The sequence below is a fragment of the Natrix helvetica genome (genome assembly GCF_964273705.1).
Source record: "Natrix helvetica genome assembly, chromosome: 1".
NCBI classification, from domain to species: domain Eukaryota; kingdom Metazoa; phylum Chordata; class Lepidosauria; order Squamata; family Natricidae; genus Natrix; species Natrix helvetica.
The window spans coordinates 241,334,338-241,347,611 of record NC_138548.1 but is presented as its reverse complement, the minus strand read 5'-3'; the positions used below and the strand labels follow the sequence as shown (position 1 = coordinate 241,347,611).

The 13,274-nt window shown below is 41.0% G+C and overlaps 1 protein-coding gene across 3 annotated transcripts in view; it reads right to left on the bottom strand.

Moving 5' to 3' along the window:
- Nucleotides 1-13,274, bottom strand: part of TBC1D16 (TBC1 domain family member 16) — an 88,953-nt gene that overhangs the window by 28,393 nt on the left and 47,286 nt on the right. For all 3 annotated transcript variants that reach the window (XM_081940010.1, XM_081940012.1, XM_081940011.1), the window contains exon 4: nt 999-1,196. In XM_081940010.1, the coding sequence (XP_081796136.1) occupies nt 999-1,196 (198 nt within the window). The remainder of the gene's footprint in view (nt 1-998; nt 1,197-13,274) is intronic.

The following is a 13,274-nucleotide window of genomic DNA, read 5'->3' as shown; positions in this document are numbered from 1 at the left end:
CAGCCCATACAAAATAATCGTGCCCATTTGGCACCCTCTGATGCATTGAACTACAATTTCAAAAATTATCTCTTTGAACCTGAAGAATTTGGGGGGCTTTTGTTCAGCATAACTGGGAGGACATGTTAAGAGAAGCATGGCAAAAACCATCCTAAATTTAAAATAAGATAAAGGTAAAGGTTCCCCTCGCACATAGGTGCTAGTCCAGAAGTGGGTTGCCAATTTTTTTACTACCAGTTTGGGCACGTTCCTGCGTGTGCTTTTAACGCTTCTGCGCATAAGCATCCAGGCAGGTAGATGGGAGCAGCAACCCACCTCTGTGCTAGTCGTTCCCGACTCTAGGGGGCGGTGCTCATCTCTGTTTCAAAGCCGAAGAGCCAGCGCTGTCTGAAGACATATCTGTGGTCATGTGGCCAGCATGACTAAACACCGAAGGCGCACGGAACGCTGTTACCTTCCCACCAAAGGTGGTCCCTATTTTTCTACTTGCATTTTTTACGTGCTTTTGGACTGCTAGGTCGGCAGAAGCTGGGACAAGTAACGGGAGTTCACTCCGTTATGTGGTGCTAGGGATTCTCAGTGTCTTAGCCACTGAGCCACCACATCCCTCTAAAATTTAAAAAGGCACAGATTATATATTATTTAGAAAAATGATCAGAAAGTTATTTTCTTGTGCATTCAGACAAATCAGCCATCAGTAGAGACATACAAATAAACAATATTTGCACACAATTTTGCAACCCAGACCAGTCTTATTCAAAATACACAAGAACATAGTGTAAACGTGGTCGGAAAGTCAGCAGCTGAGTATAGATAATATCATCACTCCAAGGAACCACGACATTGGTTTTGACCCATGTGGCAGCATGAAATCTTTTTAAGCAACGTTCTCAAAAAGAAAAGCCAAGAATGAAAACTCATTCTGGTTTTGTTGTGATATCACATGTCACTAGGTAACAAGACAATGCCTGTCATGTCTGGACATAGTCAAATCTTACCTGAAAAAAAGGCGAAGAGATCTCATCTGTCCCAAGTCAACTCTGAAGACCCCACAGATCTGTTCCAAGGCAAAGACCTTCTGTTGCTCATCCCATCTGGAGGCCTGGACCTGCCCATTATTCTCCTGGAACTGGGAACTGGGATCAAGGCTTGAACTGGAACTGGTTGAGCGAGTCATGTGGCTTTCACATGGGTCTCTGCACCAAATGTAGAAATGGACAAAAAAAGGAGGTGGTATGAGGCAGATTTGCAAGAAGCAGTGGTACAGTTGAAAGGTGAATGGGGGAAATCCAGGTGCTACAACACCTGTTCTATTATCCTGGCTAGTAACTTCAACCTAAATTCACCCAGGAACATGCATGCATGCAGTTACACACACACACACACACACATATATATATCTACTCACATGAAAAAATGCCCCTAGAAATTTGGAAACAAAATTATCCTACCTGAACCATAAAGAAGATAGCCCAGACTGACTTCAAACAATAATATGACAAAATAGTAACAATGTATGGGATATATCTGCAAGAAATACTATTGCCTATAAGGAGGTACTATTAGTGGGACCACAAAATAGACAAAGTAATATAAAATTAAGATGCCAAAGAGCTCTGGGATTTTAGAATTCAACTAAACAAGCATGTGCTGCATAATTCCCCAGACTTAACAACTTTTGATAAGATAAAAAAAGTCTGGACAGTGGATATTGTAGTATCTAGACACAGCAGTATAGAAGTGAAAGAACTGAAAAAAATTACAAAATACAAAGACCTGCAAATAGAAGTAGAACGACTATGACAAAAGAAAGCGAACATAGTACCAATAGTTGAATGTGCCTTGGGTGCAATCCCCAAATCACTGGAACATCACTTGAGTACTACTGGCCTTGACAAAATCACCATTTGTCAATCGTAAAAAGCAGCTTTATTTGGAATCGCAACCGTACTTTAAAGTGCATCAAACAACAATATCTACCTATCCCAGGTCTTTGGGAAGACCTTGATAGGCAAATAAAAATGCCAATTCCAATGTAAACAACTGTCTCTGTGTGACAACCAGAATTGTTTAATATTTCCTTTTTTTGTGCCCTTATTGTACATCACCCAGAGTCACATGTTGTGTGACAGGTAGCTATATAAATTTAGTAAATCAATGAATTATGCTCAACAGTTCTTAAGCTACTTTCCCAGACAACAACACACACATACACACCAAGTTGTCACATTGTGTTTATTCCTATTTTTGCATCAGGCAAGATATCTGGAAAATATACCTGCACACTTGCTTATTTAAGCATTTCTTACCACATTCTCTTCCTATCAAAAGCTTTGTGAAGCACACAAAGAATTCCTGAACAGCCATTATTGTTCAATTGTCTTAATTATGTCAGCAGATGCTAAGCTGCCAGAGAATTTGCATTCACTTTTACCAAGGAATATAGCAGCAACCCTGTTTATGTGTGGCCTGCATTGATTTTCATCGGGTTTCTGAAAGAACAGCAACAACTACTGCAACTCACAAATGTCCCACTGTCTCTATGCCTTTTAGAAAGGAAGAGGAAAACAATCTACTTCTCAACGTCTTTCTAGTTTAACTCTATGAAAATCTGGGACATGTCGACCTTTTGAGAAGCCATTTTAAGAATCGGAAAAGCTTCTAGCTTTTGTCTGTCCCTGAAAGATGCAATTCAGGAAATACTTTTGGCTACTCCTTGTGGTAGCAATTTAAAATACCAGAAGGCCAATTTCTCTTGGGGCTACCATATCGTATTTGGGGCACAAGAAATGCTGCTACAGTTAACAAAACAGAAGAGACTGGAATGAACAAGGAGAAGGGTACAAAAATGATTTAAGAACGAAGTTCTGCAGCTGTAGCTACAAAACAAAGCAGAAAGTTAAGTTTCAGAAATCTGTCCATTCCCCTCCCCTGTGAAATGCCAGTCCTTTTCCTGAAAAAACCCCCAAGAAAACCAGTAGTGCTCTGGGAAATCAGTGAATCTGAAACTGTGACCTCCAGGATCTGGAAAAGGCCAATCTATTTGAGCAATCTGAAAGGGCTCTCTTGCAAAATGATGGTTTGCAAAACAAGGGAAGGAGAAAATATAAAAGCAGCTCCCTGAAAGGTCAGTTTATGCAATGTTTTCTAATCCGCTTATTGAACAATGCAGGTGCTGAATGCTGAAGAAATCACACACTCAGCATGCCAGTGTGAACCTTCCTAACCTGACAACAATGCTCCCTGAGCAGGGGCCACATGAGGCCATTGGAAGAGCCTTATTTTTAGCATTCCCCAGCACTTGGGGTCCTTTAGGCATTCTCCATAGTCAGCTGGAAGACCGCATTGTTCCCAGAGCCCTTGGGAGACGACCAAGTTCACCACTGCAGCCTGAAACCAGACTCTGCATACACAGCTCCACAGTACAGCCGCGATATTAGACACAGCAATTGATGCCCAATGTCCCCAAATGCGAGCTCTTCTCATTAAAATTAAGCTAACTTGGACTTTAAGTGACACGCTCTTATTTCTGGCAGACTTTGGGCTCTTGATTTTAGGGGCCACTGATGATGTTGCCCAGTGGTGGGAATCAAACAATTTAACCAGTTCACCTAACTGCTCAGAAAGTTAACAACCGGTTGTCCAGGAGTGGTGCGAACTGGCTGAATCCAGGGGCAAAATCCAGCAGGTTCTGGAGAACCGGTAGTGGAAATTTTGAGTAGTTCGGAGACTTGGCAAATGCTACCTCTGGCTGGTCCCAGAGTGGGGTAGGTATGGAAATTTTGCAGTATCCTTCCCCTGCCATGCCCACAGAACCGGTAGTAAAAATATTTGAATTTCACCACTGGCTGAATCCCACCACTGACACTTCCCTTACCCCATAACCAGGACAGAACTCATGACCTTCTGTTCTATAGAAGGAGCTTCCTCTACTCCTAAACTTACCTGAACCTCACAGCACTACGATCAGGTGGACAAAAGCAGAAATCTATCTACATGCTCTACTACCAAAACTCTCGTTGCCATAAGGTTTAAGTGGGTGAAATGGTACATCATAGGGCTACAATTTTTGAAGGAAGTACAGGTAACCCTAGACTTACAACAGTTCATTTAGTGACTGTTTTCAAAGTTTTACAATGGGTCTGAAAAAAGTGACTTGTGACCATTTCCCCACACTTGCGACCGCCACAGCATCCCCATGGTCATGTGATTAAAATTTGTATGCGTGGCAGTTGATTCCTATTTATGGCCATAGCAGAGTCCCGGGGTCATGTGCACAATTTTTGCGACTGTCTGACAAGCAAAGTCAATAGGGAAGCCAGATTCACTTAATAATTATGTTACTAATTTAACAATTACAATGATTCACTATAACAAGTGTGGCTAGAAAGGTCGTACTCGCGTAACAAATATCTCACTTAACAACGTAAATTTGGGGCTCAATTGTGGCCATAAGTTGAGGACAGCTTGTATCTCAGTGGGCTAACTTTCAGAAGGTGATCAAAATCCATGACCCATGATTCCCGAGGGAATGAAATATGGGGAAGCTGTGGATTCTTCAGTGGTACTGGCTGCTGAAGTCATGTGATTTTCATTTTCAAAAATTCTGTGACAATTTACCAGCCAGTCTTGCAGTGCTTTGCTCACTTCCCCACCCAGCTGCCGCCACTTAGCTGGAAAGGGAAAGGAAAGGAAGGGACTGAGGAACATAATGAGCAACTGACAGGGAGCGAGGGAAATTTCTGATGCTCTCTGCCAGTTTCCCTCAACTCAGTGGGGAAGCTGGCAGGAAAATGGAAGTTGCTCCTGTTCCCACTGCTTTTTTGCCCATCTGTGATCATTCTGATACTCTGATTAGGTAAGGAAATCTCTCTTGAAATGATGACCTGTCACAGGTTGTCTAGTGACAGATAAATCTAGCATTATACAGTAATTCAAGTACATATGGTGATGCTGCGTCGTGACTACACTATATCTAAATACTACTATTTATATTTAGTCTACAAACAGCATTTTTCTCCCTGCAAAGACCTGGGATAGGCCTCTCGAGCTGCAGATAAATGAAATCACTCTCTGCTGAAGTTTTGTGAGAAACATTATTGCATGGCATAAAATTCCTTCCTTATATTCCTCAGGCTGGAATAAATGGCCAAGAATTATGGCACTATGGAGTTTGAAAAGGTATAATACTTCTTTCCTAGAGCTGGCATACAATGTCATCTTTACAATAACAGTATTACATAAAAGCGGGCCAGAATACAGGTAGTTCTCAACTTAACAAGGATTCGTTTAGTGACTGTTCAAAAGTTACAACAGCACTGAAAAAAGTGACTTATGACCGGTCCTTTATTAGGGGATTCACTAAACAACCATGGCAAAAAAAAATCAGACGTGATTCAATTAACAGCCACCTTGCTTAGCAATGGAAATACTGAAATTCTATTATTGTCAAGCAGATCAATGAAAGATTTCTTGACTCTATTTGAAAATGTGTTAATCTTGGTTAATTTACAGGCTCACTTGCATTGCATTACTGTTTCTTCTGGGGAAAAAATATAAAATAAATAAAATAAATAAAATAAATAAAATAAATAAAATAATAAATAAAATAAATAAAATAAATAAAATAAATAAAATAAATAAAATAAATAAATAAAATATAAAATTTAAAATATAGTAATAAAATAATAATAAGAGCAATTTCTAGCAGACAGCCTTGGCAAACTAATGATCATGCTGCCATAAGGAGCTGACAGTATTTGAATGCCAGAATAATGGCAACAATATTAAATGAGGTTCCTGCTATCTGAAAAACCTGCTGACCTATGATACATAGAAAATGTAAAAATGTTTAAAAAAAAGAACAGTACATGCAATACCTGCCATTCACCTTGCTAATCCAATTAAGTCAGTTGTATTTTATGAAGAATTCAAAATGACTCTTGAATCATTCAGAAGCTGCTTACTAGCTGAGGACCCTCTTAGAGCAGGGGTCAGGAACGACAGCCCTTTTATGACTTGCAGACTTCAACTCCCAGAATTCATGAGCTAGAAATGGCTGGCTCAGGAATCCTGGGAGTTGAAGTCCACAAGTCATAAAGGGGTCATCGAACCTCTGCTCTAGAGATTATCTGTTTGTTTGTTTGATTGATTGATTGCTATAACCACTCATAAGTCCACTGGAGTTGGGTAACCAATATATTTAAATAAAAATAAATAAATAACCTTACACAAGTGACTGGATGGCTTATAACCATGATGGTGAACCTAAGGCACGCATGCCCGAAGTGGCACGCGGAGCCATGTCGGCTGACATGCACAGCGTCGCCGGTTCCCCATCCAGGTTTCTGACATGCATGTGCACACAATGATCAGCTGTTTTTGTGGCAGTGCCAGAAAGCAGAAGAGCTGGTCTTCCGGTTTCCATTATGCGCGCTGGCCAGCTGATTGCCACATGGGCATGCATGCCGGTAACCAGAAGACAAACTGGCTGGTGCAAATGCACGTGCCGGAATCTGGAAGTTCATTTCCCAGCACGCGCATACCCACTTGGCAGCTTCTCTTCCGGGAAACATCCCTGACGAGCGCACATGCGCGCACTCCCTTTTCAGCACTCAATGCCAAAAAGGTTCGCCATCACTGGCTTATAAAATTAAAACAGAGAAACCTACCACATATAACAATGCCCTCCCATGTCATCACTCACCAGCAAAGCTCATCATGACCCATTTGTTGATATGCACTACTTATATCCACATAATCGAGAACTTGTTCCTATTATGACACACATTCAGAAAAAGACTGCACAATATAGTTCTATGTACACTCGGAATAAAGTACTGTATTTAAATTCTGCCTGGCACCATGTTGGACATTCCTACACCTCACCCTTTTTGACAATGAAAAGGATTTGCTATGGTAATCCAGGTCATGATGCTCTTACTGCTGCTAACTCATTAGAACAAGAGTACACAACTTTCATGTACTCTGCCTATTTGTTCAGCCAAAATAAACATTATGATTGGCTGCAGATCCTATGCAGATCTGCTGCCCTTTCTGGGATTTTGAAAGTGCCACAAACAAAGAAAGGAGGAAAGGAAGACGAGGAAAATTCTATAACTATAATACCCAGATAACACAGAGATGTTTCAGTGTTTGTTTGTTTTTAAGCAAAACAGTTAAGGAACAAAACTAAAAGGAACCAAGCATACCTACAAATGCAATCGGAATGTTAATGATTTCAAACATTTCCAATCACTCCAATCAACAAAATAAGGTAAACTAAGCTAATTCATCCTTTTCATGACTTATTAACCTTTAGACAAGGGATCCCCTACTCCTGGTCTGCAGACCGCTACTGGTCTGTGGCCTGTTAGGAACCAGGCTGCGCGAGCAACTGGCGAGCAAGCAACCTTCATCTGCACATACATGGGATCTAAGTTGTACGCAACAGACACACACACACACACACAGAAATGAAAAAACTGTCTTCCATGAAACCCGTCCCTGGTGCCAGAAAGATTGGGGACCGCTGCTTTAGACTACTTTTCCAGCTGATCTTTTAGAGCAGGGGTTTCAAACTCAAGGCCCAAGGTCCACAGGGCCGCCCTGGAAACAATGAAGGACTGGCCCACAGTGCTTCTGCCAGCGAAAACAGGTTCCCGAGCTCTGTTTTTGGCTGTGACGGTCTCCTGCAACCCTCTGCTAGCGAAAACAGAGCTTGGGAGGGCAGCACACGGCCAATTATGGGATGGAGCATACCGATTCCACTTTAGAGATGGTTGGACAACCTTTTTGCATGCAAAAGCTTTTCTTTTCCTGTAACATTTTCAGCATCTGGGATCCCTAGAAAGAAGAAGAGGGGCAAACAGTGATGCATTGATTTCTATTCCTGTCTCTTCTCCTAACACTAACCAAATGCATGCCTTTCTTCTGAAGAAGCATTGAAGCTCAAGAAGGCCAGCAGAGATTAGCCCCCCCTCCCTCCTGCACAAACACACACACACACACACACCGTGACCATTTCCCCCTAGCCAGTGGCACTAAACACTATTTAAGTAGCTAATTAACTTTCTGGGCTAGAAAAGCTTCTGTAATTGCGTTTCTTTCACCTTTATAGCTCCCCTCCCTCAAGGGAGCCAGAGCTGTCCTCTGGCATTTGTTCTGCTCCTTCCTACCACTCAGGCACAACTTCTACCTTGACAGCAGCCTGCCAATCACGGGCCGCAGAGATCGCTGGGGACTAAATTGGGAAGACACTTGTGATGGACAAATCCGCCTAGCTATGCACAAAGACGGTGCAAAAAGAAAATATGCTTACAAGTAATTTCTACCTTACATTAGAACGTGGCTTCAACAGCCCCCATCAGAGCAAAAGATTTCTCAATCGTTGACTCCTTTTTCTTTTATAAAGTAGATGGCAGAGATCTTCTGTCATCTGCTTAAGACTGTTTATGTTTTGTTTGCATTGGCATCTGCTCCTCATCAAACTAAGGGGGGGGGGATGGGCATAGAAAATATAAGTACTTTGAAATTTCAAGCCACGAGAGTCATTTTTGGTTCCAAGGTGCTATATTAAGCACTTTGCATCTAACCTTAATCGCTTGATCAAAAATTGCATATGTACACACGCAGGCATAGACCAGGAACCAGAAGGTTCTCCTTTTGGGGATGACACAAGTGTCATGATCCTTGGTATTCTGACCCTGGTTTAAGCTTTTCAAGGTTCTTGCTTCAAGCACACCTACACCCACAATAACTGCAGCTCTCCATTTTGGGTGGCACAGGTCTTTCATGGCAGACTATAACAAGAAGACTAGAGAGTCTAGAATCTCTGTCTTATTTTATGAAAAGAGGGCGCCTACTGCAACTCTGGCCAAGCATAATGACACAGTTGTTCAAAATAAGGAAGGGGAAGGAGGGGGAGGAACAGAAGCAGCTGTTGTGGCATCCTAATTTCTCTCTAGATTAAAAAAATGAGAGGAGGCAGGGAAACAACACGAAAGAGAAATTTTACAGGGAACCACTTAACCAGGGGGAAGGGGGTCCCCCCCCCATCTATTGGGTTATTTCAATGGTCACACTACACAGAAACCTTCAGCACCTTCTCTGTCCTGACCACCCCCTTCCCAAAATTTTGGACTACATCGCCTATTACTTGCAGTCAAAAAAACCTCTGATGCTGGTTTGATATGAGAGGTTCTGTAGTCCAACACATTTGGATGTCACCGACTTAAGGACACTCTTCCATATGGAAGAAATGGAATGTAGCATTTACTTCTATGAGGATATATATCAAGTTACTTCTAAACAAAGCGAGACATCCTTATTATTGGATTTTTCAAAAAAATATGGACAACTTCTACTAATATAACAGAATCCTGAAATGACATTGCACATCTTTCTTCCCTATCTTCTAAAGATACCTTCTTGTGGTCCAGCAGGAACATACACCCAGACGGAAGCAAAGCAGTCACTTTGCTTAATCCATGCTACACACTACATATTTTTAGCAATTATTAACAGCTTAAGGGTCCTCTAAATTGAAACATCACCACCCTAAACCACAAGTTCCATAATGTACTCAGTGAAAAGCAACAGCTTGCTACAAAAAAGAAGCTAAGACTGAAAGTATTGATCTGTTGAGAAATGATCATTTAATCTGTTTTATTCAGTCATATAGATAGATAGATAGATAGATAGATAGATAGATAGATAGATAGATAGATAGATAGATAGATAGATAGAGGTAATAGAATATAATACAATATATCTTTATTACGATCACAGTAAACATCACTTTTTACAATATATTAAAAAAAATAGTACTGACATTAATAGTGAATAACATCCCTGTTAAGAAAATACATGTTCTCAAACTGTTAGGATCACTCCCTTGTTTACGTGGGTGAAAAGCCGATAACTATGTGAGTAAATTTAATATGTTCCAAAAATTATTAGAGATATCTCCCAAAAATTGGTACAAGTTGACAGTTATAATTCTGTAACCAATTTTTTTTCTTGTGGACATTGCAGCAACACAGAATTTTGCCACTGCATGCGTGGTAGACAGGTTTGAGTCCTGGAGGAGAAAGCCTACATAAAAATTATTTGCCCTCCCTGGCAATCTCTCTAGTAAGGGGAGAATATATGCTGACGTATAAACTCTGTATAACTCACTGTACACGAATATAGATGCTGCTTTGTGTCAGAGGAAAGAGGGGGGGGGGAGATTGAGAATGAAAATATTACCTAAACAGGTAAGGTATATTTTGGTAAATCCATAGAAAGGATTTTCTGAACATTTCTGTGGTACAGTTGTTTCATGGCGACAGGTTTGGTCATTTCATACTTATGAATAAACACGCTCACACTGCCCTAAGCAGCTTAACACAGCTAACCATTGAGGGGAAAGCCTGGGCATGAACCTGGCTTTTCTTTTAAAACAAGGCAAGTATTGCAAAAGCCCAATGATATATCTTTATGTTCAGGAGAGAAAGGCGGTTTTTACATTTGTTAATCAATCAGGGGATGTGTATAAACTCCCACCCTCCCCAATCCTACAGATGGAAAATGTGATTTCTTAGTGCAGCATGAAGACAAATGTTTACCTTCCAGCTGGACAAGTCTGGAAAAGGAGAGCTTTTTAGTAGTGTTTATTTTTATTTTTTTTAAAAAAGAATCAATGGGTCATTTTGCTAGGCTTTCCCCCCCCCCCCCTCCGCTGCCCTTCTCCCCATTCCTCCATGCAAAAGTGAAAGTCAACGCTCATTATGCTAATTACAATCAAGCCATCAGAAACCCAAGTCACTGGAAATCCCTGAAGATCCATTTTGTTTGGAGATGCTTGGCATTTAGCAGCGAATCTCTCAAAAGGTCTTTTGCCTGGCAAATTAAAGCAACGGCACTAAGGCCAATTCTGCAGAGACTCCCATCACTTACTCAGCCAATGCCATCCAAAGAGATTGGCATTCCTGTTCAAGCCTACTAGAATAAGACACTCAGTGTTTCCCAAGCAGAAAGAGGAATAAAAATGAGGAATGCAGGATGCTGTTGGGATTTCAAAAGCTGGATTCAGGGAACAAGCCAGTTTTTGCTTACAGTTACAAGCACTACAAGACTGAGGTTCTCTTCTTAATCTCTTAATGTAGAATGCACTTCCTACAATGCCAGTAATTCCAAACACCCCAGGTTAGGTCAGCCTTGCCCAAAGCAATGTTCTCCACCCCTCCCCACCCCCCAATATGTATTGCTTACATTTCCCATCATCCTTAATTGCATCTGGAGGATGGCTTATTCTGTCTAAAGATATTGTGGCGATAGGGCAAGAGTGGAGATTTTGAGTCAAATATCCCTTTGGGAATAAGGCAGCAGAGAAATTGAAGGAGATAAGTAAGTAGATTCTGCATTGTGAAAGGAGGTTTTTTTTTTTTTTTTAAATGAACTGAAGTAGCACAGAAAATTATGTTACAATTGAAGGCTTAGAAGACAGCCATTCATCCTGAAAATAGGAATTGAGTCTAAAGGATCGGCCAGGATATTTTTGTAAGTCTGATTATTTATTAATTAAGAAAATGTAAAAAGGGCCAAAATATGCATAAGGATACATAAGGCAAGGGCACTGATAAATATTGCTATTGGTCAGTACAAGTAAGTCCTCAATTTACAACCACAGTAGGATCAGAAAATTCATTGTTATGTGGTTGTTAAGTGAGATATCATGTGACTGCACCTGATTTTTTTTTGCCATGGTTGTTAAGTGAGGTATGTGACCATGAGTTGCAAACTTCTGCCAACTTCCTCAATGACCTTGCTTGTCAGAAGCCAAATGGGAATGTCACAAATGGTGATTGTGTGCCTGCAGAATGCTGCAACAGTCATAAGTGCAAGTCAGTTGCCAAGTACCTGGATCGCAATCATGTGACTATGGACATGTTGTGACAGTTGTAAGTGTGAGGGCCATTTGTAACTAACTTTTTCAGTGATGTTGTAACTTTGAACAGTCATTCAATGAATTGTTGTTAAACAAGGACTAGCTTTTTTTGGTCCATAAAGTCATGTTAATAGGAAGATCAGATAAACTAAAAGAGGTAAACAATCTATTGGTAGTTTAGCCATTACAAAGTTGAGGCAATGAATTTCACGAGCAGCTGTTTTTCAGCTGTTAAGTCATGTCTGATTCTTCATGACCTCATAGCACGCCAGGCTCCCCTGTCCTCCAATGTCTTCTGGAGTTTGACTAACCATCTCACGCTCTGATATTGCCTTCTCCTTTTGCCTTCAATCACTCCCAACATCAGCGCCTTTTCCAATGAGTCCTCGCTTATCATTAGGTGGCCAAAGTCTTTCAGCTTCAGTATCTGCCCTTCCAAAGAACTCACGAGCAGAGGCAAGGGTAAAGAGGAAGAAGAAATGCCATGGAAAGGACACAACGGAAATTCCAAGATTATGAGGGGATCATATCATTCAAAGGGAACAGACTGATTGAATGGATTTGAGAAGCCATGCAGCTGAGACAAGGAAGAGGTGCTTCCACCCCCACTAGAGGCTTAAAGCCATAATAGAGACAATTTCTTCACCCCACAGATTCCTGCCAATAGCCCAGATGATAGTTTGACCCAATTTGAATTGTTATTCCAATTTACAAATGGCAGCTTTACAGCAAATTTATATTTCCCACCGTGATGCAGTTCTTTCAGTACTAGGCTGGTCTAAAGCTGTTGCCATTCCAGGCCTGGAGCCGATTTTCTTGATGTGTACATAATCCAAACTTCTCTTTATACTTGTCTTTTCCTCCACCCTTAAGGTGGAATCCTCTGCGGGTTTATCCAGGCTTCTTACTGATTTCCTCTGTTAATTGCAGCCCAGCAGGGAAAGGAATAGAAAATACCTTCAGCTTCCCTGTTGTTCAACCAAGGTCAAATATCCTGCCGGGAAGAAGTAGGAGCAAAGGAAAAGCAGAAATGAAACTTAATAGGTAAATAAATAAAATTCCTGTCCTCTAACCGCTTCCAAACCCTACTGATAGGCACTAATTCTTAAAGATGCTGTTAAATATAATAATTTATTTTTTGTTTTGGCCAGGATCCCCTCAAATGCCAAGTCTCTAAATGGTTGTGCATCCATCAGGACAACTGTATGAAAAAATCAGGCTGATATCCTACAGCTAGTAGCACCAATCACTTCCCCTCAAAGCATCAAAAGAACCACCATGCAGCTTCATTCTTTCTGTGGATGCAACGATAGTCCTTCATAAATTGTGTCAGATAACAAGG